Here is a 26,524-nt window from a genome sequence, read left to right as displayed (position 1 = left end):
GACACAGAATCTGAAGCAGGCTCCAGGCTCTGAGCTGTCAGCACAGAGCCTGACGTGGGGCTCAAACTCACGAACCGTGAGATCATGACCTGAGCCGCAGTCGGACGCTCAACCGACTGAGCCACACAGGTGTCCCCCAAATTGTATACTTTAAAAGTGTTCAGTTGACTGAATGTCAATTATACCTCAATAAAGCTTTAAAAAAGGAAAACAGAATATCTGTCCAAGTATTTTTTTTAAAGAAAAAAGTTGGGTAAGGGGCGCCTGGGTGGCTCAGTCGGCTGAGTGTCCGACTTTGGCTCAGGCCATTATCTCACAGTTCATGGGTTGGAGCCCCTCGTGGGGCTTTGTGCTGATAGTGCTGAGCATGCTTCGGGTTCTCTATCTTCCTCTCAACCCCTCTCTGCTTGTGCTCTCTCTCTCCCCAAAATAAATAAACATTAAAAAAGTTGGATAAATAATCAGGGTTAAAAACAGTTCATTTTCACCAGTAATGGGTTTTTGGCTTTAGAATGTAAACAGTTTTTAAGCAAATTCATTGTCTAAGATTTACTGGGTTCATGTAAATAGTGAAAGAATGAGTCATTGCAGACACTGAGCTAGTAGAAGTCTGGGTACATCAAGAACCTTTTTGTCAAGGTGTGAAGGCTTAAAATAATTGCTGAAACACAAAGATGTTTCTGTGCCCACCACCCCCTCAAACTCTGGGCCCCTAGTGTTAGAGCACACAAACAGACACAAGAATGAGCCTTTGCCAGTTCCCAGATACAATGCATGGGTTTGTAGTGGGGAAAGGGAACTAAAGTGAACTTGTGAGTAGAGCTTCTGAGCCAGTTCAGTGCACCACTGTTGTTGCTCCCACTGCTGACTGCGTAACTGACATGGGTGTTGTACATCCTGTACTGAGAATGCTCCTGTGTGTTCAGGGACTTGCACACATATGTAAGTGATCTCTGGCTGGCTCAACAGAAACAACAGAGGATCCCAGGGGCAGGAGAAACCACAGCTCCAAAGACCTAACATCCGTCAGAGAACTCAGAATGGACAAGGTCAGTGGGACAGAAAGGAAAGAGCCCTGGAATGAGAGCTGGACTTCAAGAACTGGTTCATCTTCCAAAGCTAAGTTTGACAGTGAAAAGAAATCATAATAGATGCTACATGTTGTGCAGTTACTATCTCCCAGACACAGATCTGGCTCCATATGACCATTATGTCCTGTAAGAGAATAACTTCTAAGGCTTAAAAAATGATTATTTACAGAAGATGGCAATATGTATTTGTTTTAACCTGAAATCAAGTAAATTCATTTTCTATTTCTGCAACTGGGTACATCTTATTTCAAATCAAATAAAACACTTATGATTAAAACATACCAGATTAATAAAAAATATTTTCAGTATAGATTCAGCTTTAAAACAGGTGGTAACAGAAATCCAGCAAAATGTGGACATTTCAAAAGACAGATACCTCTTCACAGTAGCTATTAGAACATTCAAAAGTTTTCTCACCTATCAGCCTCCCACCACACAAAATCCTCTCCCATAGAATTGGAATCTCTAAGCTCAAACACTCGTTTACCCAAAAAATTCTGTCCTATGAATTCATTATCCTACAAATTCTCCCTCAGGCTTATTCTTCTCGGTCACATATGGCCCTAAGGAGCCTGGGCCCTTGAATCATCCAAGGTCAGGGTGAAGAGTGGGACTTGCTTCCCCCTATGAGCAGCTCCGGATGCCTAAGCTGAGCCCAACTTTATCCCAGCTCTCCAAGAGCACCCTGGATTCACCATTCCTGCATTCTAAGGCTCTGAGACCTCCTTAAGATCTATGATCTCCTTAAGACTTATAAATGCCTAAGTCTCATCCCACCTTTCTCTCTTCCTCCCTGGAGAGAGGCTCACCCTAAGGCCCAGCAGAAGCCACATGTGAGGGCTTTAATTCCCATCTCTCACCTCAAGGTCTAGAAAGAGGTATCACTGAGGTCAGGGTATGAAAGGTGCTTTCACGAGGTGGAAAGTAGGAGCAGAGGCAGGGGAGGTGGGCATGATGATGGAAGCAGCTGCAGGGCCACCTGGGTGGCTCAGTAGGTTGAGCGTCTGACTCCTTTTTTTTTAATTTAAAAAATTTTTAAATTTATTTTAGATAGAAAGAGTAGGGGAGAGGCAGAGAAAGAGTAGAGAGGGGCAGAGAGAGAGACAGACAGAGTCTGAAGAAGACTCCAGGCTCTGAGCTGTCAGCACAGAGCCCGACGTGGGGCTCCAACTCATGAACTGCAAGATCGTGACCTGAGCCGAAGTTGGACACTTAACCAACTGAGTCACCCAAGCGCCCCAAGTTTCCGGTTCTTGATTTTGGCTTAGGTCATGATCTCGCGGTTCATGGATTTGAGCCCCATATCAGACTCTGCACTGATGGTGTAGAGCCTGCTTGGGATTCTCTCTCTCGCTCTCTCTCTCTCTGCCTCTGTCTTTCTCTTTCAAAATAAATAAACTTAAAAAAGGAAAGGAAAAGAAAGGAGAGGAAAGGAGAGGAAAGGAGAGGAAAGGAAAGGAAAGGAAAGGAAAGGAAAGGAAAGGAAAGGAAAGGAAAGGAAAGGAAAGAAAACCAGGACCCCTGGGTTGAGTTGAGAGTGCACTCCTACAAAGCCTCATGGGAAAATGGCCTCTAAAGGCGGATCTGTTAACACGTTAAAACTGTGCAAAGGTAGGATGGTGTAATGGGAGTGTCTCTATTACCCAGGGAGGCAGAGGGTAGGGAATCAGTCACAGCAACGTGAGCTGACCTTGGAAGGTTCTATCCTCATCCCCATGAAGTCAGGAAAGGGGCAGACACAGCAAGTAGCTGCTCCAGTGCCCTCTCTGCACACCCCCCAAAACACTCTTCCCCACAGTCCCAGCCTGCAGGCACTTCAACATTAAAAGAAAATTTGGGAAACAAAGGAAGGCGTCTGTACTGAGAGACGAAGCTAAGGAAAAAAAAAAAAAAAAAAAAAAGGGATGAAGCATTTGTGGGGCTAAATAAAACTTCCCCAAAAGGGGCAGAACCAGAGAACCTTAGGGGCATGTTTGAAGGACGAAGCCAGCAGGAACACAGGAACTGAACCCTGGTCTCAGTTTTACTCAGCAGGCCCTACAGTTTTTGAGTCTGGGATCTCTTAACATCCGTCAGAAACCAGCCATTTGCCCCTACAGCAAAACTTCAGCCATTCCTCCCTAGGCAGGACATTCTATGAACCCCAACTGTCCTTGGAGTGTTTGCCTCCTTTTCCCATCCTTTCCTCCACCCACAACCCTTTATTCTGAAGATCTCACAACACCTTAAGCCTATCATTGTGGAGACTGTGCCATCCTAGACCCGATCTCAATCCCTTTTCCACGAAGGAAGACAAAGGAGGGAGCGACTTCTGACTGAAGACTCCTGAAGCTATCTGCCCCGGCCTGGACAGAGGTCTCCTCTGCACCTCTCCCGTGATTCCCGAATCTGACAGTGGTCTCACTAAGCCAGGCCCGTGTAGTATCTCTACAACATCTGTGTGGATTTGATTATTTTTTACAGTTTTTATTTTATTTTGAGAGAGAGAGAGCGTGTGTGTGAGGGAAGGGAAAGAGAGAAAGGGAGAGAGAGAATCCTAAGCAGGCTCCTCTCTGACAGCATGGAGCCTGATGCAAGGCTCTAACTCACAAACCGTGAGATCATGATGCAAGCTGAAGTCAGATGCTTAACCAACTGAGCCACCCAGGCACCCTGTGTGGATTTTAATAGAAAACAAATATTTTTTCTTTCCATCATGTTGGCCAAGAAGGGAGTGAGACAAATCAGGAATCTGGGCCATCTGGGCCCTGGGGATGTAAGACAGGTGAGAGCAGCTTTAGCAGCATAGTGAGGACAGATGTGGGTGGGTGGCTAAAAGGCTGGGCACTGAGATTGGGGGATGGGGGTGCTTCTGAGGGGCTGTGCTTGAAAGCCTCGAAACCTGGTATTATCAGACTGGTGGTGGGCATGGCTGGTAATCTTACACCTGCCAGGAGAGGGCCAAAGCAGCATGGTTAGGAGGTGTAAGTCCTGAGACTAAAGAACTTTTGGGGGGTGGTTAAAGGGACCTGGGCCTGGGATTAGAGGGTAGAAGGAAGACATGCTGTGGAGTCCCTCAGATTGCAGGGTTAGAGACCCAACCTTGAGCAATACCTAAAGGTGAGGGTAGAAGAGGATACAGCAGGTTAGGAACATAGAAAAAAAGAAAACAGGAGAGCATGGGAGAAGTCAATGGAAGTCAATGGACTTGCAGAAGGAAGTAAGAAGTCATCAATCAGGTGCAAAGACCGCTTCCCCAAGAGGACCATAGCTCGGTACCTCTCTTCTCAGAAGCTGGGCCTCTGCCATCTTCATGCTCACAGAGGGCATAAGGGGTCAGAAGACTGTCCCTGAAGCCCACTCATGTATGGTGGACAGATTTGACTCTCAGTGTTTCTTTTTTTTTTTAATTCCTTTTTTAAAGTTTATTTATTTAGAGAGAGAGAGCATGCATGCAAACTGTCAGCACAGAGCCTGACGCGGGGCTCGATCTCATGAACTGAGAGATCATGACCTGAGCTGAAATCAAGAGCCAGGTGTTTAACCCACTAAACCACCCAGGCTCCTGAGTCTCAGTGTTTCTTAAGAGGCCACCTCCAGCTAACACTATACCCTCACTCCCTGTACATAAGATTTCTCCCTGAGCATGTCCTCTGCTGTGTAACGAGGAGTGATATCCAGTTAACGCCTAGCCCACATTCCCTTACAATCAAGACTTCTCCCCTGTGTGTGTCCTCTGGTGTGTCTGATGGATAACTTGTTGCTAGGTCACACCCTTGCTCCTTGCACACCTAAGGCCTTTCCCTTGAGTGTGTCCTTTGATGTGTGCTGAGAGTAGACTTGTGGCTAAAGCCTCGCCCACACACCATGCACTTGTAAGGCTCCTCTCCTGTGTGTGTCCCCTGCTGTGTGCTGAGGACTGTCTTGTGGCTAAAAGCTCACACACACACATAAGGCTTCTCCCCAGAATGCATCTTCTGGTGGGTGATGAGGTATGATTTCACCCTAAAGCCACAGCCACAGTTCCTGCACACGTAAGGCTTATCTCCTGTGTGAATCCTCTGGTGCTTCATGAGGTCTGATTTTTCCGTAATGCCTCACCTACACACTGTGCACACGTTCTCCCTTGTATGTGTTCTCTGGTGTCTGATGACGTGTGACTTGCGGCTAAAAGCTTGCCCACACTCCCCGCACCCATGAGGCTTTTCCCCTGTGTGTGTCCTCTCATGTCTGATGAAATGTGACTTCCCACCGAAGGCTCGCCCACACTCCCTGCACACGCGTGTTTCCCCTGTGACTGCCTTGTGTCTGAGTAGATTTGTCTTCCGGCTGAAATCTAGTCCACGCTCTCCAAACTCCACTGCTCCAAATCCTCAGGTTTCTATCCTCTCAAGAACCTTGTGCACTTTCCCAGAGCATGTCCTAGGGGCTGGCCTGAGTTGTACCTTCAACACTCAATTGCCTGTCTGGGGGCTGGGGTGAACTAGGGGAGTCCCCCTCTCAGTTATACTCCCAGACAAGGGTTTAAAATCTCCCCTTGCTTGATTGTCTGCTTCGGCCCCCCCGGTGGTTTTCATCAGAATGCTGTTGCTGCCGCTGCTGTTACTCTGGGCAAGAATCTCCTGGTCGGAGTGGATTTACTGAGTGCAAATCTGGAATAGGATGACTGCGCAGCTCATGTTGACTAAGAAATTGCTGCTCATCAAAGGCCAGAGGGCAGGAGGGCCAGGGACGGACTTCTGGATTTGATTCTGCTGAAGAAAGGAAGTTCCCAAAGTATTCACAGGAAAAGTTCACTGGGTTCTTCTTCCTTGTCTTACAGTTAAGATCTAGCCCGTCAATCGCTCACAATGACTCATGTCTGTCTCCCCGAGATGTGCTTTACAGGACCTACGTTTCCATTCACCTTCTTTAAACTTTTTATTTGGATACAATTTCAAATGTACAGAATAGTTGCAAGATTAAGAACAATACAAAGAAAACATCTAAGCACCCTCTACCCAAATTACCTATTGTTAACATGTATATGTTATATGTGTGTGTGTGTACATGCATATGTATGTATATGTTTTCTCTGAACCATTTGAGAGTATACAGCATACATCATGGCTCTTTACCCCTAAATACTTTGATGTGGATCTCATAAAAGTAGGGATATTCTCGGGGTATCTGAGTGGCTCAGTCACTTAAGCATTTGCCTTCAGCTCAGGTCATGATCTCACAGTTTGTGGGTTTGAGCCCCACATTGGGCTCTGTGCTGACAGCTCAGAGCCTGGAGCCTGGTTCAGATTCTGTGTCTCCCTCTCTCTCTGCCCCTCTCCCACTTGTACTCTGTCTCTTTCAAAAATAAATAAACATTAAATTTTTTTTTAATTTAAAAATAAGTAGGGAGATTCTTTCATAACTGCAATATAGTTATCAACTTCAATAGATTTGACATTTATGTTATAACTGTATCTAACTCCCATATATATTCCAATCCTGTCATTTGAACCAATAATGTCCTTTATAGCACTTTGCCTGAAGTACAGGATCCAGTCTAGGATCAGGTATTATAAGTAGTTATTATGTTTCTTTAGTTTCCTTCCCCTATTTTTAGAGAACACTCTCATGTTCTAGAATACGTGAAGACCATTCCTGATGTTTTTCCATAATTAGATTCAGATTATGCACTACATTCAAATTTTACATATCACATCTTTTACTAGAATGCAAAAAAAGAAAAAAAAAAAAAACACAGCAGAACCTATTGTTCGCGTTATCCCAACAAGGAATACTCCAAGTGAACATCAGGGGAATCTTCTGCTCTGTAAGTATCTGCAATTATACTAAAATTATCTTCTAGGCCATAGCCAGCTACATTGACACATATAGCTACAACCATCTGTTAGCGTCAAGAGAGAACAATCTTTGTGATCTCTATGGGAATGTCCTTTGTGACTTTTCCTATGGGAAGAAAGAATAGTTGACGTAGGAATCACTCAGTCTGGATGTCCTCCAATGCAGAAGGCAATATGGAACGGTCGTTAAAGAGCATATGTGAAAACTACATCTGAGTTTCCCCATCCATTCACAGATATCTGTTAGAGGACTAGTATGAATCAGCTTGTACCAGGAAGTGGAAGTTCAGCAGCAGAAAAACAGGCAGGCAAAACAGACGTAAGTGATGTTGGCTCTTGCCCTCCCACCCCCTCAATTAGTTCAAGATCTGCTCTGCTCTGTTTTCCACAAATCAGCACGTACCAAAATGTTTACCATTTGGCAGCACTAACCTAAGAAATATCAAAACTCGATTGAAATTGTTTCTGATCAGTTGAAGATGATAAAACATGGACTCTTGGTAATCACAGGAGACCAGACCCTTTACTGACCCTAACTGAAGACTCTTTCCTGATTAATAAGAGGATTGCTTTAATCAAATATGTACAGACCCACAGATTCATTCCATCCTATTCAGAATGCTAACTTTTTAGCTTTTATTAGCACAAACACCATAAAACTGCCTTTACAGTCCTTTAACATCACTGATATTTCTCTGCAAACTATTCAGTAAAAGGTGTTTGTTTATTTTACTGGTTTACATCTTTTTTTAAATGGCTGACTGTAGATTTTTTTTAATTTTATTTTTTAAAATTTACATCCAAATTAGTTAGCATATAGTGCAATAATGATTTTAGGAGTAGATTCCTTACTGCCCTTTACCCATTTAGCCCATCCCGCCCTCCCACAACCCCTCCTGTAACCCTCAGTTTGTTCTCCATATTTACGAGTCTCTTCTGCTTTGTCCCCCTCCCTGTTTTTATATTATTTTTGTTTCCCTTCCTTCATGTTCATCTGTTTTGTCTCTTAAAGTCCTTTCTGATTTGAGTGAAGTCATATGATATTTGTCTTTCTCTAATTTTGCTTAGCATAATACCCTCCAGTTCCATCCACATAGTTGCAAATGGCAAGATTTCATTCTTTTTGATTGCCGAGTAATACTCCATTGTGTGTGTGTGTGTGTGTGTGTGTGTGTGTGTGTGTGTGTGTGTGTGTACCCCACATCTTCTTAATCCATTCATCCATTGATGGACATTTGGGCTCTTTCCATACTTTGGCTACTGTTGATGGTGCTGCTATAAACATGGGGGTGCATGTGTCCCTTCGAAACAGCACACCTGTATCCCATGGATAAATGCCTAGTAGTGTAATTGCTGGGTCATAGGGTAGTTTTATTTTTAGTTTTTTGAGGAATCTCCATACTGTTTTCCAGAGTGGCTGCACCAGCTTGCATTCCCATTTACTGGCTTACATCTTTAGCTGACAATTAAATAAACTCAGAATTTTTTTTTCAGTAAGCTTCTTTGTTTTATGACCTGACATTTGGGTTGTAAGAGTTGTTATTATTACCATTATTATTCACCATAATAAATAGCACTTGCAATAGGCCCAGTATTTCACTATACAGTGTTTTTCATGAAAATCAAATTTAATCCTATTATCATTTAATAGATAGGGAAACAGGTCTAGAGGAGTTAAGTAACTTATCCACAGTCACAGAGGAAGAAGAGACAAAACAGGGTTCAGGATGTCCTCTTAAACAAACCACAGATAACTCTGACTACTTAGCATACAAAGGTTTACATCCAACTAAATATGTCCTTAAAGGAAAAGAAAATCTTCTAAGCAAAAAACGACACTCTTGTTGGTTTGACTAGGTCTTTGAAGAAGAGAAAAGAAGCCAATGAGAATTAAGCCCCTGACACAGCTGCAGTCTTGTGGGGGGAAAGCTAACCAAATCTGGCCTGTAGACTAAATCTGGGGGCTGTCTAGGTTTGCAAAGCTGCCACGCAGACATCCTGAGCAGGAGATTCACAGACACCCAGCCCACTGCACTGACTCTCTCAGGACAAAATGAGGGGTGGCTAGGTCATGGGGCTCCAGAGGGGCTACTGAACCCAGTCCTACCAGGACCCTCATCCATCCAAAAGGTAGTATTCCCTGGAGCCCAGAGAGCTCTGCCCTGAGATCAGGATTAGAAGTAGGGGTAGAAGGGGGTGCCTAAAGCCAATTCTCTCTCTTCCTTCTTTGTTTAACATTCCTAATAAATAGGGTTGTTCACTTTAAAAAATAAAAAGGCCAGGGCACCTGGGTGGCTCAGTCATTAAGCATCTGACTTCCACTCAGGTCATGATCCCATGGTTCAGAAGTTCAAGTCCCACATCAGGTGAGCACGAGCCTCGCTTTGGGTATAAATAAATAAATAAACAAAACCACGAGCTCCACTTCAGATGAGCCCACTTCTCTCTCTCTCTCTCCCTCTCTCTCTGCCCCTTGCTCACTTACATTCTCAAATAAATAAATAAATAAATAAATAAATAAATAAATAAATAAAATAGGAAGTACATAATGTTTAGAGTAAAAGCCAAGTTCCTCAGAGGGACCTGCCAGGTTCCACATTCCCTGGTGACCTATGGCCTGACTCCATCTATTCTCCACCCTTCATTCGCTCCATTGGAGGCACACTGACCTCTCCTCCTAAAGCCTTGCACTGGCTGGTTCCCATGTCTGGAGTACCTTTCTCCCTGACATATTGCTGGTATTTTCCAAGAACCTGGACCTGGACCTAACATTTAAGAGTTAATAAATATTTTTTTCTTTCAACGTTTATTTATTTATTTATTTATTTATTTATTTATTTATTTATTTTTGGAACAGAGAGAGACAGAGCATGAACGGGGGAGGGGCAGAGAGAGAGGGAGACACAGAATCGGAAACAGGCTCCAGGCTCTGAGCCATCAGCCCAGAGCCCGACGCGGGGCTCGAACTCCCGGACCGCGAGATCGTGACCTGGCTGAAGTCGGACGCTTAACCGACTGCGCCACCCAGGCGCCCCATGAGTTAATAAATATTTTTGAATGAATAAGTGGTAACAGCAGAGTTAATTAAGAAAGAACTAAAAGGTTAGGCAGAAGACAGATGAGAGGTTGTCAACACTGTCAAAACCTAAGTCTTCTATTTTTTAAAAAAAGATTTTATTTTGGGGGGGCCTGGGTGGCTCAATTGGTTAAGTATCCGACTCTTGATTTTGGCTCAGATCATGAACTCAGGAGCCCCACGGGCTTTGCAATGACAGGGTGGAGCCTGCTTCAGATTCTGTGTCTCCCTCTCTCTGCCCCTCCCCCACACAGGCTCTGCTCACTCTTTCTCTCTCAAGATAAATAAATAAACTTTAAAAAAATGAATTCTTTAAAATTTTTATCTATTTCTTTTGTTTGTTTGTTTGTTTACTTATTTTTGAGAGAGACAGAGTGTGAGTAGGGGAGGGGCAGAGAGAGAAGAGGAGACACAGAATCAGAAGCAGGCTCCAGGCTCTGAGCTGTCAGCACAAAGTCTGACACAGGGCTTGAACTCACAAACTGGGAGATCATGAACTGAGTGAGGGAGATCATGAACTCACAAACTGGGAGATCATTAACCAACTGAGCCACCCAGGCTCCCCTTTAAAATTTTTATTTTAAGTTTCTTTATCTATTTTGAGGAAAGGAGAGAGAGCACAAGTGGGAGGGGTGGGAACAGAAAGAGAGAGAGAATCCCAAGCATACTCTTTACTGTCAGTACAGTTCCTGATGAGGGACTTGAACCCACGAACCATGAGGTCATGACCTGAGCCGAAATCACGAGTCAGATGCTTAACTGACGGAGCCATCTAGGTGCCCATAAAATGAATTCTTTAAAAAAAGATTTTATTTTATTTTATTTTATTTTATTTTATTTTATTTTATTTTATTTTATTTTAAAGAGAGAGACAGAGAGTAAGCAGGGGAGAGGGAAGAAGGGGGGGAGGAGAGAGAGAGAGAGAGAGAGAATATCTTAAGCAGGCTTCATGCTCAGCACAGAGCCCCACTTGGTGCTTGATCCCATAATCCTGGTATCATGACCCGAGCCTAAACCAAGAGACGGATGCTCAACTGGCTGAGACATGCAGGTGCCCATAAAGATTTTATTTTTAAGTAATTCTTTAACACCCAACATGGGGCTTAAACTCATAACCCCGAGATCAAGAGTTGCACGCTCCACTGACTGAGCCAACCAGGTGCCCCCAAAGCCTCCTTTCGATAGTCTATGTATTCTAACATCTCATTTACTATCTTGAAATGAAATTTATATTTAATGAAATATACCTATACAAAGAACATTTTTAAAAGAATGTAATGCTGTATCCAAAATGTAAAAGAGGATTTTAAAAAGTAATTTACAATAAAACTTCAGGCATTTCAATATTAATTTCTTGTCAGGACTACATTAGAGGACATAACAAAGCAATCACATGCTTATAGCTATAGACAGATCATTGTGGACATGACAGGTACAAACGCAGAAAACACAAATGTGCCTTAATGATGATAAACATGTGCATATTTTATTGGTGATAGACACAGTTGTGCTGAATAGATGGTGACTTAAACACTACAGTCAGCACTGTCATTGGTGATGGGATTTTTTTCATATTGGTGAACACCTCTTGGTAAATCTGGAAAGTATTTTCCCTCGATTTATAATCCATGAAAAAATTACTTTTTGATATTATCTAAAACAGATTTATATTCTAGATTAAGAGCATTACATACAGATCCAGGGCCTGTGGGGAAAAACCAGGATAGGGAGGAAGAATTGATACAGATTTAAGAGACATTAGGAAAAAAAAAAAAAATGAAATGGGTGGATCTTGTCTGGATCCTGATTCAAATCTGCAAAAAGACTTTTTCGAGATGCTCAGGTAAATCTGAACATGGGCTAGGTATTAGATGATATGGAAGGTGTTACTGATAATTTTGTGGCATGTGATAATGATACTGTGGTTTTGTAAATCAAAATGTCTTTATTTATTAGAGGTACACTGATATATTTAGGAGTGGTACATCACATTATGTGCAATTTGCTTTAAAAAATTCAGCAATGAGAGGAAAAAAGATATGGAGAGAAAGGAAAGGATGAATCAAGGGTAGCAAAATAGTTTAAAGCCTGAAATGTTTCAGTGCAAAGATTAAATTGAATCAGGCTATTTTAAGACAATGTTAACAGAGTCCTCAGAATCAACAAAATGTATCAGCACAGAGACTAAGAAGACCTGGTGAAACAAGATAAAAACAAGACCAAATCAGATTGGCAGTTGAAAGCAAAATTAAATGGATGAATCTACATTGAAAGAGACAGAGAAACCAGGTCAAAAGCCAAATGGAGTAAAATGGGGCCAATTCAGATTAGATGAAAAGAGCTCAAAACAGATCCAAGCCGTTGAAAAATAAAACAGACAAGAACTACCAAATTCTTAGCTATGTCAAATGAAGAAAAATCCTGAAAAATATCCTGACAGAAATTTGTATGCAACTCTGAAAATGTAACTCTTAAGAACTCAGGAATATCCCGGATAATTTTGTACTTGCCAACCTAAACAAATAATGTTTTAGGTTTTAAGTAAATGAGCAAAAATATGATTTATGATACTCAAATAATTTATGAAACACAAAACTGATGGATTCAGTTACACTTTAAACTTGAACTTCTAGGACACAGACGTCATCTCTTAACCACTGTCCTTTCCTCCTGGCTCTCTGTGCTCCAATCACACTGGCCTCCTTGCTTTTCCTTAAAACAGCAAGGAATGCTCCTTTCTTGGGGTTTTAGCGCTGGGTGCTCCCCTACCTGGAACAGTTTTCCATCACATTCACATATCTAACTTTTTTACCTCCTTCAAGCCTCTGTTCAAACATATCCCCTCATAGAAGACTATCCTGATCACCCAATTTAATAATTCACCCAGCTGCCTCCACACCCTGGCACTCTGGATCCCCCTTATTATTCTGCTGTACTTAATTTATACATCTTATACATATTATTAGCCATGTAGAGCTTATATTTTACCTAGCTTATAATTTACCTGTATATACCATTTATTATATTTGTTAGTCTCCTACACTAGAATGTAGGCATTGTGACAAAAGAAATACCTTATTACTTTATTCAATGATGTGTTCTTAAAACATTGGCTGGCACAGTGTAAACGGTAAATAAATATATGAATAGAGGGGCGCCTGGGTGGCGCAGTCGGTTAAGCGTCCGACTTCAGCCAGGTCACGATCTCGCGGTCCGTGAGTTCGAGCCCCGCGTCGGGCTCTGGGCTGATGGCTCAGAGCCTGGAGCCTGTTTCCGATTCTGTGTCTCCCTCTCTCTCTGCCCCTCCCCCGTTCATGCTCTGTCTCTCTCTGTCCCAAAAAAATAAATAAACGTTGAAAAAAAAAATTAAAAAAAAAAATATATGAATAGAAAAAGGATGGAAGAGAATAGGTTGTCACCCAACTAGATTCCTGAAATTCTCCAGCACCACTTCTTTATACAGGTTCCTCTGCTCCAGGTCATTTGCTTCCACTCTGCCTCAGTGAAAATCACAGCCACATCCTCGAATTTCACTGGTCCCCTAAATCAACCTATAAATTCACATTCATCACATCACCATCAATATTCACAAGGAGAACGAAACTGGTGGTCCTGAAGAATCTAGCTACATAAGAAATGGATCTGAGGGTTTTCAGGGTTGAGCATTACTCTATACTTGGCTTGGTATTAAAACATATGAGAGGCACAACTAATCCACAAAACACACTCCTTGCCCTGGAACACTTACAATTTCATTGGAAAAAACTATTTTTGAATCAACAATAAAACACATCAAAAAAGAGTTCAGAAATATGAATTTGACAACTCATAATGGATGAAATTCAAAAAAAGAATAGAAGACAAGTAAAAGCAAGGAAGGCAGCACAGAGGCAGGGCTCATACTGGCATTAGGGATAATGAAGATTAGAGAAGGAATGAAGGCAACTCAGACTATAGAGGAAAAGGGGGGATTGCTGAGGCTAGGTCTAGAATGAACATTTGTGAACCCTTATTAAAACAGACTTCTCAGGGGTGCCTGGGTGGCTTGGTCGGTTGAGCATCTGGCTCTTGATTTCGGCTCAGTTCATGATCTCACAGTTCATGAGATTGAGCCCATGGCAGGCTCTGCACTGACTGTGTGGAGCCTGCATGGGATTCTCTCTCTCCCTTTCTCTCTGCCCGTCCCCCGCTCGTGCCCACACACGTGTGCACGCACGCTCTGTCTCTCTGATTCTCTCTCTCAAAAATAAATAAATAAACATTTTAAAAAAAGAAAGAAATTCATATTTCAATGTCCATAAATAAAGTTTTATTGGAACACAGAAATATCCATTTGTTTACCTATCGGCTGCTTTCACACAATGGCAGAGTTGAGTGATTTCAACAAAAACCATGTGGCTCACAAAGGCTAAATAAAACATTTACCATCTGACCTTTTATAGAAAAAGTCTGCCAAGCCCTGTCTTAGACTGCTCTTGTTTGTTACATCCAAAGTTATTTGCTCTGGATTCTGATCTGCTTTCCCCAAGGTCTTTGCCATTACTGAAGCAATTTGATTTTTGGCATTCAGGTCAGGGGCAATAGTCAGAAAAGGGAGCAACGTGTCTCCAGGTCTGCTTTCATATTTCTTTGATTCCAAATTTCACTGCCAACACAACACACCTTTCAATTTAACAGCTGGTCATTTGTTGTTGGGTTGGAGCCTCTCAACTCCAATCAGCTTGTAGCCCCTATGGGCCTGTTCCAACTTGGACTTCAGCTTATCTTCCAACACCCCAGAGCTGCTGCAAAGGACTTGCTGATTCACACCCTAATTTTCTCTAAGGCCTGGTACATGGCCTTCCTATCAGAAATCAGGTTATTGAAGGTAGCCATGTGACTTGCCTCCCAGTGACATGTGAGTGGAACTGGCATGTCTTTCTTCTAAACAACAACTTTAAGAGCCACTATGTGGTTTCACCTCTTCATCTTCTCCATGTTATAAGTACTACAGCCAAGCTAACCCACTGAGAGTTAATTAAGATTAGGGTTAGATTGTTGTTGTTAGATTACTGTTGAGATTTGAGGGTCATTGTTACTGTAACACAACCTACACAGCTCTTCTCTTTCCAGAACTACCAGTAGTGTAGCGAGCATTGATTGAGCAGGTAGTACATGCCAGGCAGGCACTGTGCTAAGCCTACTGTTTCATTAATCTTCACAACAAAGCCATGATGTCAGAGCTGCTATTACCTCCATCTCACAAAAGAGAGAACTGAGAACTGGCTCATAAGATCATATTCCTGGGCCACTTGGGTGGCTCAGTTGGTTGAGCATCGGACTTCGGCTCAGGTCACGATCTCACCGTTTTTGAGTTCGAGCCCTGTATGGTGCTCTGTGCTGACTGCTCGGAGCCTGGATCCTGCTTCAGATCTGTGTGTGTGTCTCTATCTCTCTGCCCCTCCCCTGCTTGCACTCTCTATCTCTCTCTCTCAAAAATAAATAAACATAAAAAGATCATGTCATTCCCAAGTGGCAGAGCCAAGCCTAGAATCCAAGTCTTGGGTTTCAGAGCAGTTTCATTTAACCACTGCCTCAATAAATGCCTACCCAACCAACAACTGAATGAAAAAGTAAAGTAACCAGACATCTAGAATTCACACTGAAGAAGCTAGACTTTTTCAGAGTGACACGGAGAAAAGGATCATTATTAAGCAAACTATGCTAGGTTATGATGTAGTAACAAATGATATCCCAAGATCTAAGTAGCTAAAAGCAACTAAGGATTTCCCCCTTACTCATGCTACAAGTCAATCACAGGTTGACCATATCTACAAAACAGATTGTAGAGGAAGAAGAACAGAAGGATGTATGGATGATGGATAGATAGATGGATTGATGAATGGATGGATGGATAGGTGGATATGTAGAAGGGAAAATGATCTAATTATAATATATGGCAAATATGGCATCTCAAGTCAGTGAGTAAACAATCCCCCTTTAATAATTGGTAGGAGCAAACTACTATCTACAGCGCAACTCAGTATCTATTAAAATTGCAAATGTGGGGTGCCTGGGTGGCTCATTCGGTTGAGCTTCCGGCTTCAGCTCAGGTCATGATCTCACAGTTTGTGAGTTCAGGCTTTGTGCTGACAGCTTGGAGCCTGGAGCCTGCTTCAGATTCTGTGTCTCCTTCTCTCTCTGCCCCTCCCCCACTTGTGCTCTGTCAGTCTCTATCAAAAATAAATAAAATATTAGGCTGATGCCAATTAAAACAAAATTTTTTAATTGCAAATGTAAAATGGCTTCTAAAACCATTAGAATCAGGGCACCTGGGTGGCTCAGTTAAGTGTCTGACTCTTGGTTTCAGTTCAGGTCATGATCTCATGGTTTGTGCTCCTCCCTCACTTGTGCTCTCTCTGTCTCAAAATAAATAAATAAACTTTAAAAGACTAAAAGTAAAATTTCATTTAAAAATATTGTCACTTCAACACAAAATCAATATTGAAAGCTTATCAGTAGTTTATATTCCTTTTTCCAATCATCTCTTCTAAATTAGGTGTGTACTTGACACAGCACATCTCAATTATGACCTTAAATTTTCAAAGGTTAAAGGGAAATGTAGTCTCACCAAATAAATAAATAAATAAATAAATAAATAAATAAATAAATAAACAAACTGGTGGGGCAGAAGACCTGAACAGACATTTCTCCAAAGAAGACCTCCAGGGGGCGCCTGGCTGGCTCATTGGGTGGAGCATGTAACTTTTGATCTGGGGCGGGGGTGGGGGGAGGGGTTGGGTTTGAGACCCACACGTTGGTCTCCCCCTCCAGCTGAGAGCGCAGAGCCTGCTTGGGATTCTCTTTCTCCTTGTCTCTCTGCCCCTCCCTCACTCACACACTCTCTCTCAAAAATAAATAAGCTTTAAAAAAATATATAATCTTAGAAATAATTTTTTTTTTGCATTTTAAGCTATATTTCCCCTCTCAAAAAATTGAGAAGTAAATTTTTTTTAAAAAGACCCCTGGATGGCCAACAAGAACATGAAAAGATTTTCAACATCACTTATAATCAGGGAAATTCAAATAAAAATTACAATGAGATATCACCTCACACCCGTCAGAACAGCTAAAATCAAAAACACAAGAAACAAGTGTTGGCAAGGATATGGAGAAAAAGAAACCCTCCCGCACTGCTGGTGGGAATGCAAATTGGTGCAGCCACTGTGGGAAATAGCATGAAGCTTCCTCAAAAAGTTAAAAATAGAAACTACTCTATGATCCAGTAATCACACTACTAGGTATTTACCCAAAAAATACAAAAACGCGAATTCAAAGGCATACATGTGCCCTTATGTTTATAACAACATTATTTACAATAGCCAAATTATGGAAGCAGCCCAAGTGTCCATCTATAGATGAATGGATAAAAAAGATGTGGTGTATATAGACAACGGAATGTGATTCAGCCATAAAAAAAAATGAAATCATGCCATTTGCAATGCCATGGATGGAGCTAGAGAGTACAATGCTAGGCAAAATACATCAGTTAGAGAACGACAAATATAATATGATTTGACTCATATGTGGAATTTAAGAAACAAAACAAATGAGCAATGGGGAAAAAATAGAGAGACAAACCAAGAAACAGATTCAACTATAGAAAACAACCTGATGGTTATCAGAGGGGAGGTAGGTGGGGAATGGGTGATAGGGATTAAGGGGTGCACTTGTCCTGATGAGCACTGGGTGATGTATGGAAGTGCTGAATCACTATATTGTACACCTGAAACTAATATAACACTGTTAACTATACTGGAATTTAAAAATTTTAATTAAATAAGTAAATATGTGTTTGGTGGGAAAATATTTTTTACTTCTTCAGTATTTCGTTACAAATTAATGGAAAGTAAATTTAAAAATGTACTTCCTCAGTAGCACTCGCCACAAGTGGTCCACATTCACTTGTGGCCAGTGGCTGCAAGAGCGGAGATCGCAGATGGTCTCCCACCCCGCAGCGGGGGGCAGGCTGGGAAATTTGGGGCAGAGACTTTTAGCACCATGGACACTGTGCGGGACTCCAGAGGAAGGAAACCCCGTCCAGCTACAGAGCAGGTGTCCTGGGCACCGCCCACAGTACGCAGCCCGAAGCTACTGCACTTCCCGAGGGACAGCCTCGGCATCGGATAATGCTGACACCAGCCGGGTGCCTGAGGTCCGAGAGCGGGAGAAGGTAGGCGGTCACCCTCCTCTCGCCCGGTCCCTTCGCCAGGCAGAACCCCGCCTGGCCGGCCGACTCACCGTGGTCCGCCGAAACCCGGAGCAATGCCGCGGGGCCCATCTCAGAGCCTGGGCTGACTTGAAGGCGAGGCGGGGGCGACAGCAAGTCGAAGAAGGATCTCTGGACCAACAGGGGAGTCAGAAAGAGGAGGGGATTCTGCCGGAAGTGCTTCACGGTACAGCGAGCAGCCTCCTGGGAAGCGTAGTTCGTAGTTCGGAAGCGGACTTCTCCTCCTGCAGTGACTCCCGCCTCTAGCTCCTAAATGTGACTGGGAGCCGTGACCACAGGTGAACAGTGCCGTGACCTCATGTGATCAAGATGGTGACACCACATGATCAGACCAATGACCCCAAGTAATGGGAACTGTGCCCCACATAACCATGACTGTGACCACAAGAGGTCGGAACAGGGCCTCAGGAGAAAGTGTTGTGACCCCGCATGCTGGAGCCATGACCCCGTGATCAGGGCGTGCAGCCCATGTGCTGAGCCCCCTGACCCCACATCCTATGGGCTGTGACCACCTCCTTGTGCAGAGCAGTCACCCCTATAGTTCTCAGGGCTTAACCCCGTGTTCTTCCCCAGGAGACCCAACTTCACTGGGGTCTGGACTGAACGCCTTTGTAGCCGTGACCCCCTGTCCTATGTGGAGACCCAATTTCACATGGTATTGGCCCCACGTACTCAGGGCTGTTATCCCACGTGCAGGCCATGACGCCAAGATAGCATGTCATAGGTGTAGATAGTCAGTGAGTTAGATGGATGGAATAGTCAATTTGTGGGGTTTGCAAACTGATTGCCATTCTTCCTGTTAAAAACTATGGAAGGAAAAAGGGAAGGGGGAGGAAGGAGACGACAAAGGGAAATTATTGCTCTGACCACAGTCTGAACGGTGTTGTTATATATTAAAGGATGGGAGAGATTTTAATGCCCCTTTCTCAGGGCTGTGGCCCTCTGACGCCACCTGATGGGTCAGGACCATGGTCAGGACCGTGACCTCACATGACCAGAGCCCATGTGATCAGAGCTGTGACCTCAAGAGATGGATCTGTGGCACCACGTGATCAGGGCCACGACCCCCACGTGCTCAGGGCCACAAACTCTCCTTCTGGCTGTGACCAAGTTCTGCCCTCTGCTGGGCCCTCAGGAGGTGGCAGGCACCTACTGCTCCTTGTGCTGCCTGATGGAGAGGCCCCTAGAGGTCTTAGATCCAGGAGTAGTCAGCCAGGTGCGGGGAGGGAGTGTAGAGGACTTATTTTTCCCTTATGCTTTCCATGTTTTTTAGTGACCCTTGGTCCTCTAGGGTTATCTCATATTAAGTAATTTAGAAGCAATATAATATTGTGGTTGAAGACACTGAATTTGCAACCCAAAAGAACTGATGGAAAATCCAAAACCCACCACTTCCTCACTTTGGAGTCCTCATTTCCTCATCATCAAAATGTAAATAAGGGGTCCTGTGTCCATCCAACACACCGCCTCTCAGGTACAGGGAAGGAGGCTTAAAAATCACTACCCCTAGGCAGTTTAACTGGGATTTCCTTTGTAGATAGAGCTAAGTATTTCACACTAGGCTCATTAAAACAAACAAATTCAGCATTTTCTTGTGTTCTGATGTGATTACCCATTAGGTAAAGAAATCAGATTCAAAATCATGCTGTAATTACAGACGTTATACCATCATTATTGTGGAAATATTACAGCATTACTATCCCAAGAAGAAAGGGAATAATGTAATTTAGGGACTGGCTGGATTAAGCATGTCCATGGGAGAAAGTGTGCCCCACAGCTCCGGCCTGAGGCAGCCTCATCCAGAAGCCTCCTTCACTCTATCTGGTCAAGGATAGCCATGGCCGTTACAGCCACCTCCCCGACTCACCCAGCCCACACAAGGCCCTCTCCTCTCTGCATCCCTGGGACTTTGATCTGGAACCGTCAACCAGAACACTCCCAGGGTAGAGGGGATGGGTCTGAGCACAGCTGTGTTTGGATGAAAAGTGGAACATCCCGGGTGCACTCGGGGGTGGGGCTATGCTGGCAGACAGGAAGGGCAAGCAAGACCCAGGATGGCTCTGAGGCTGGGGCTTGGCGCTGGGCAAGAAAACCATCTTCTCTTTTACCAACTGTAGCAGAGGCTTGCCAATTTGAACCTTATTCAGATTTTGGAATCGGACTAGTCAATGTGAAATTTCCATTCCCTAACGTGCAACGGATTATGCGATAAAGATCATTCCCCAGTTGGTGATACTGTGCTATGTTTAGCTCACCAAACTCTTTTCAGGCAATTTTAGCAAATCTGTCTGTCCTGGGGAAGTTATTTGACCTTTTCCTACCTTGTGTGTGGCGTTTGTGGTTTTTTACTTTTTCCTGTTTTTTTTTGTTTGTTTGTTTGTTTGGGCTTTTTTTTTCCCCCGTGTGCAGTGTGGGGAGGTTATCCTTTACCTTCCTCAAGGAGGAGGTAGGGGAGGAGAAGAGCAGACGTTCCCAGTGGCTAACTTTGGTTGAGGCTCTCGAGTGCCCCCTCCCTGCTCTTGACCAAGGCTGCAGATGGCTCTGGAAGAAGCCCAAGGGGCTGCAGGTTCAGCTTGAGGAAATTCCTTCTGGCTCCTTGTGAAACCACCACGTCTGGTTCAGCTGTCCAGCCCACCCCGGTCCTCCTACGGGGATTCTCCTCCTGGCCTATCCCCCTGCAGACCAACAGCTTGCTTGGGTTGCTTTTTCAGCTCAGGTTTTTCTTCTGGATCCCACAGGCTCGGTTTTCTGCCCCAGGTCAAGGATGCAGTACCCCAGGCTCCTGAGGTGGTTAGCCAGACCTGCCCGTGGGCCCCAGAACAGCCGCAGGGTGACGTACTATAACCAGACCACAGATCCCCTCAGAACCACACTGATGTACATGTCCTCATCCCTGGAAACAGGATCTGGCCAAACTAGAAACAGGCGCTCGGTGTCTTTCAAATGCCACAAAGGCCTTTGTGAATGTGGAAGACCATCGGTGGTCACGAAAACCATCAGGCTGACCGGCTGCAACATGTGGAAAAGGGGGAAATGCCCCCTTGCCCCACGGAGCTCCGCTCAACCACCCTCATCTCATAAAAGCCACGAGCCCACGTGCTCTGAGGCTGAAGCTCTTATTACAGGGACGTTACGGTGCCAAACAATATGTCTACAAGCAGCAAGAGGATAATATAGACCCAAGGAAACATTTCAGTACCCACACTACTGATCCATTTAGTTGCTCAGAGGCCCTTCTACCAACCAAGAGCTTTAAAAACAAAAACAAGCAAAGATCCCCAAACTGACAATGAGATCACAAATAGAGTCTTGCTTATCTCTGGAGCAACACAATGACTTTGAGGCCCAGGTGAGCAGATGCTGACCAGCTGGACCCCCCTCATCTCTGCTCACGGGAGGCCTCTGGCTGGTCACAAGGCACCAGTTATTGACCCTCACCTGCTGTGTGTCCTGAGGCTGCTCCAGGGAATGTGGCCCCAGACACTGAGCTCCTATCAGTGATTTTCACCATGAGACCACAGCTAGACAACACATTTCCTCTGCCTCGTGTTTAAGGACACTCCAGTCTGGAGTCACCCAAGTTGTCCTTGGAATCACCAGAAAACACAGGTCACCCATCAGCCAAACCTCTCCCCTCCAGGGAAGGGAGGGACTGCCATTTCTTGAGTGCCTACTATGCGTTCTGGAGGCAGCAGCCCACAGCCTCGGTGACCGGCACAGGTCAAAGTCACCAGGTGTTCTGATCTTGTCTCTTTTGGGTAGTTTCTGTCATCGCAAACATCTGTGGGGGCCATCCTCCCCCAAAAGGACCAGGCTCAAAGTACGGCTCCTGTTCTCTGCTTTTACCCCAAAACCAGCCACAAGGAGCAAAGACCATCCAAGGAACTACCAGAGGATGGACTCTAAAGCAACTACAAAAGTAATTTAAGTAAAATAGTAATTGTAGATTCTAACAGATGAGTACATGTTCACTATACAATTATTTCAATCGTTCTGTATGTTTAACTACTTTTTAATTTTTTATTTTATTTTACTATATATTTTTCATATTTTATATTCACTATATATATTATACATATATATATATTTTTTTAAGTGAGCTCTACACCCAATGTGGGGCTTGAACTCAACTCTGAGATCAAGAGTCACATGCTCTACCACTTGACCCAGCGAGGTTCCCCTGTTTAACTAGTTTTTAAATAAAATATTGAGAAAATTTTAAAAACTAAATAATGCGCACAAAGATGAACACCTTTGGTAGAAGCAGAAAACCCATTTCCTAAAGCAAGAGCCTTTTCAGATCCTTGTAATCAGAGTAGTCCATGTCCCATCACTGAGACAATTAACTTTGGCTTCCAGGGTGATAAGAACAATGGCCCACAACTGGTACAGGGAATTCAGTAATTTATGAATAGCAGCTGTCACAGAAGGGAAAGTCAAGTGGAGCCCACTTGATATGGTCACACTGTGGAAGGTGGGAGCCACTGAAAGCAGAAAACCTTAGTGTGACCTGCGCACCAAGAAGAAGCAAGCATGACAGACAACACAGTAAATGCTATGCGATATCCTGCCTCCTGTTGCTCTCAGAGCTGGATGTCTGTGTCTTATTTTAGGTTGGCCCAGAAGCAGATCTAAGACAAGGATGCAAGTGGAAGTAGTTTATTTGGGAGACAAACACAGAGAGCAGCAGCGGGAGTGTAAGGAAGTGAGACGGGGCAGGAAGAGAAGACAGAAGAGGGGGTGTTCATGAACAGGTCATTGCCAGGGGCACAACCAGCTGGGGACCTGGGAGATGTGTAACACATCTTGGAGTGGGCCCACCCACGGAGTGAGGAAGAGAAAATATGTTTCCACCACTCCCACCAATCGTTGGTTGAGGCTGCTCCCTGGAATGCCTACTCCCAAGTACTTCCAGGCTGCCCTTAGCAAGGAGCCGCAGGTGCTTCGGGTCAGCTACAGAATGGCAAGTGGGCAAGACACGGACGTTGTCTGAAACACCCAATGCAACAGAGTGTGTCACCCTGCTTGTCTCTCCTAGCCAGAGCTCTTCAGCCCCCTGAGCAAGACTCTTGCTTTGAATGGTACAAAATGTTGGTGCTATTTGATCGCTAAACACAAGCCCACAACTTAAATCTGCTGCCCAGCTAAAGAAACAGTGAGTTTTCCCATGCCAGAGGAGATGTCAGAAGTGGTGGGCTTTTCCAGAGTTAAGATGTTGGAAGGGAACTGGAACTTGATGGGAAATGTACCAGCAGGCTGGCCTTAGAACCCAGCCAGCCATGAGACTGACCTGTGTCTCTGTGTTTAACAAAGTGGCTTTCACCTCCATAGGAGTAGGAACAGCTCTGCACATCCACACTACCACTGCACACAGGGTAGATCTCCTTAAGTCACACTGGGTGTTCAACGAGGCTGGTGGGAAGCATGTGATGGGCATGGGAGAAGGACCCTGAGAATGGAGCCACTTTTCCTGGACCTGCCACCTCACCCCGTGCCCTTCTGGGTGAAATAGCTGCTCCACCTTTGTGTTTTGCATGGACACACACACACACACACACACACACACACACACGTCCTCCCGGAATTCAGGATTCAAGTCATGGTAAGTGGGAGGAGACAGAAAAGTACAATTGAAGACTTGAGGAAGTTGCTTTCACAAAAATTTATTTTGCAGGGTCCAGAAGCCTGAGCCAGGGAAAAGCAGACCCTTAGGCCTCTTGCCTGGGGCGAAGATTGCTAAAAAAGTCACGGATTCTCTGGCCAATTTTCTGAATCTTCTCAACAATCTTCTGCCCACCTTGTTGGATAAGCTCACCCAGCTGGCCCAATTTCCTGACTTGTAGAATCTGTGCATCAGAAGGAAGCAGTTTCTTTGTGGGGGCTGGACCCAGGGTCAAGACAAGACCCCTCCCCTCCTAGACACCCCCCTTCTTGGGCCATCCCAGTTCATCCTCTGGCTGTAACCTTTGGAGTATGTAGTTGATTGAATCGCCACACCCACAAACAGATGAGGAAACTGAAGCCCAGAGATAGCAAGGGGCTTCCCAGGGTCTCACAGCTGAAAGCGTATTACTCTAAGTGGTTCTCAAGCTTTATCAGGAGTCAGAATCCCCTGGAGTTTGTTAAACTACATATTGCTGGGCCCCACCCCAGAATCTGATTTCTGCAGATCTGCATGGGGCCTGAGAAGTTGCATTGCTAATAAATTACCGAGTTCTCACGGCCACACTTTGAGAGCCTGTACTAAGGGATCACAGAGCCTGTGAGGTCCTGGAGATGAGGCCCAGCTTGAGGGAGAAGCCCAGGCTAGGAGGGGCTTTCTGTGCCCTGGATGGGACAGTGGTTAATTGGCCCATAGGATGTTCTATGTACCACCACCCCATCAACCCCTGCAACCTACAGGGAGCCACTCACCTCATCACAGTTGATGTCAAAGTAGCCCCTGTTCTGGTCCAGGATGACTGTCCCTTCACACTGCTTCACCAGCTGAGAAGAGGAGGCTCCAGGTCAAATTGGAACCCCTATGCCATAACCTCCCAGCCTCACCCCAGTGCCTGGAAATATTCCCAGGAGGCCTCTTGTTCAGCTCATTTGGGGGCTTCTGCCAGAGCCCCCAGCCTCACCCCATTGTCCTTGAAATCACACTGCTCCAGTGGCCTCTGTGTCGTCTTGGGGCACACAGTCTCCTTCACTTTGAAACTCACAGGCTTCGGGGTGTTTGGATCCCCGTCCTGGTCAGGGAAGCAAGCAGGAAGACCAGACTCAGGCTCATGGTTGCCTTCACTAATCTGTCTCCCTGCCCCATCCCGAGCCACCCAGCGAAGAGGGTAGCCTTACAACAGCCCCTGCTATGTGCCTGACACTGGCTCTGTGCTAAGGTACGGAGGTGAGGATGACAAAGCCCATTCCTGCCCTCACCAAGCTGAGAGAGCAGGAGAGGACCTCAGGAAAGCTCTAATGAATAGCACCTCCCCCTTAGGGAGCCAAGGGAAAGCAGGGGCCCCCTGGGGACAAAACATTGCCACTGGAATCTCAAGGCTGAACAGAGCCATTCCAGGGAAGTCACATCCCAGGGTCAGTAACCCCACTTTTGTCCCTGGAACTTCCAGAAGCCTGAATGGGAGAGAGTAAGGGTGGGGGGCACCTCTTCACACAGTAGAGATTCTTTTTTTTTTTTTTTAATTTTTTAAATGTTTATTTTTGAGAGACAGAGAGACAGAGCATGAGCAGGAGAGGGGCAGGGTAAGAGGAATACCCAGAATCTGAGGCAGGCTCCAGGCTCTGAGCTGTCAGGACAGAGCCTGATGCGGGGCTTGAACCCACGAACTATGAGATCATGACTTCAGCCAAAGTTGGATGCTTAGCCGACGGAGCCACCCAGGTGCCCCAACATAATAGAGATTCTAAGGCAAGAAGCAGAGATTCTAAGACAAGAAGCACTCGTGCTGATGGGGGGTACAGCTCTGGGAAGGTCTCCTGAAAGAGGTGCGATCACACTTAAGGGAGGGGGGTTCCTGACATGAACAAAGTGTTAACAATGGGAGGGACAGTATGGCCAAGACTGGCTGGAGCAGAACCTCCCTCCCCTCCATCCCCTCCTCGACTCACTCCCTCGGGCTGTGAGTCCAGCTGAAGGAGACGGTAGAGATTCTTCTCTGAGGACCGCTGGTTGAAGCCATCCACAGCACGGAGCACAGCTTCCTCATAGCTAAGGGTCTGGGGGGTGGCCGGAGTGATAACCAGGCCCAACAGCAGTAGCAACAGTGACCACCGCCCCAAGGAAGGGCTGTCCCTCTGGGTCTCCATGTTCCCCAGTCGGCCTCCTCTCCACCTGCAAGTCCCTCCTTTATGCCCAGCCTGGGCCTGATGCAAAGATCCAACCAGGAGCCCTCCTGACCCGCCCATCACAGCCGCCTGCCCGGATGTGGGCTCAGGCTTGCCTCACACCTACTGCTGTTGCCTCACAGGGCTTGCTGGGCAGTGGGCAAAGTCCACCTTATGTGCAACTGAAGAAATAGTTTCTCCATCTCCCTGACAATGTCTTGGCCTCTCCTGGGACCCACAGAGGCAGGTCATTGCCAGGGTTGCTCAAGAGAGTTGAGTCCTCCAGAAGAGAAAGGAAGACAGGCACCTACATCCTTCTCCCCAGATGGCCTCCTCAGGAATTAGGGTAATATAGTGTATTCACCATTCAATCTCCAGCTCTAGGCACTGCCTAGCACCCAGTAGGCACTCAGCTAATGTTTGATGAATGAATAATAGTAACCAC

The 26,524-nt window shown here is 45.0% G+C and overlaps 2 protein-coding genes across 2 annotated transcripts; both read right to left on the bottom strand.

The window, feature by feature from the left end:
- Nucleotides 1-3,902: 3,902 nt before the first annotated feature.
- On the bottom strand, nt 3,903-18,956 carry ZNF589 (zinc finger protein 589). Its single transcript, XM_030296030.1, is given in 11 exon segments — nt 3,903-4,017; nt 4,845-4,942; nt 5,015-5,171; nt 5,250-5,632; nt 5,634-5,821; nt 10,541-10,545; nt 13,406-13,466; nt 13,469-13,527; nt 18,121-18,175; nt 18,267-18,504; nt 18,924-18,956. Coding segments are annotated over 11 exon segments (1,392 nt in total).
- Nucleotides 18,957-23,898: 4,942 nt separating this feature from the next.
- LOC115508217 (cathelicidin antimicrobial peptide) lies at nt 23,899-26,127 on the bottom strand. Its single transcript, XM_030306648.1, has 4 exons — nt 25,864-26,127; nt 24,879-24,986; nt 24,670-24,741; nt 23,899-24,101 (listed from the first exon to the last, which is right to left on the bottom strand). The coding sequence occupies exons 1-4, from the start codon at nt 26,059-26,061 to the stop codon at nt 23,964-23,966; spliced, it is 516 nt and encodes a 171-aa protein (XP_030162508.1). The 5' UTR covers nt 26,062-26,127; the 3' UTR covers nt 23,899-23,963.
- Between the last annotated feature and the right edge of the window lie 397 nt (nt 26,128-26,524).

Source organism: Lynx canadensis, chromosome A2, assembly GCF_007474595.2.
Source record: "Lynx canadensis isolate LIC74 chromosome A2, mLynCan4.pri.v2, whole genome shotgun sequence".
In the NCBI taxonomy this organism is placed as follows: domain Eukaryota; kingdom Metazoa; phylum Chordata; class Mammalia; order Carnivora; family Felidae; genus Lynx; species Lynx canadensis.
Note: the sequence above shows the minus strand (reverse complement) of the source record. Positions and strands in the feature narration are given on the sequence as shown.

Coding starts and splice junctions, on each gene's coding strand:
- LOC115508217 (XM_030306648.1), bottom strand. CDS start 26,061: ATGGAGACCCAGAGGGACAGCCCTTCCTTGGGGCGGTGGTCACTGTTG. Junction 24,987..25,863: donor TGGACTCACAGCCCGAGGGA/GTGAGTCGAGGA, acceptor TTCCCTGACCAG/GACGGGGATCCAAACACCCC. Junction 24,742..24,878: donor GTGATTTCAAGGACAATGGG/GTGAGGCTGGGG, acceptor TCCTCTTCTCAG/CTGGTGAAGCAGTGTGAAGG.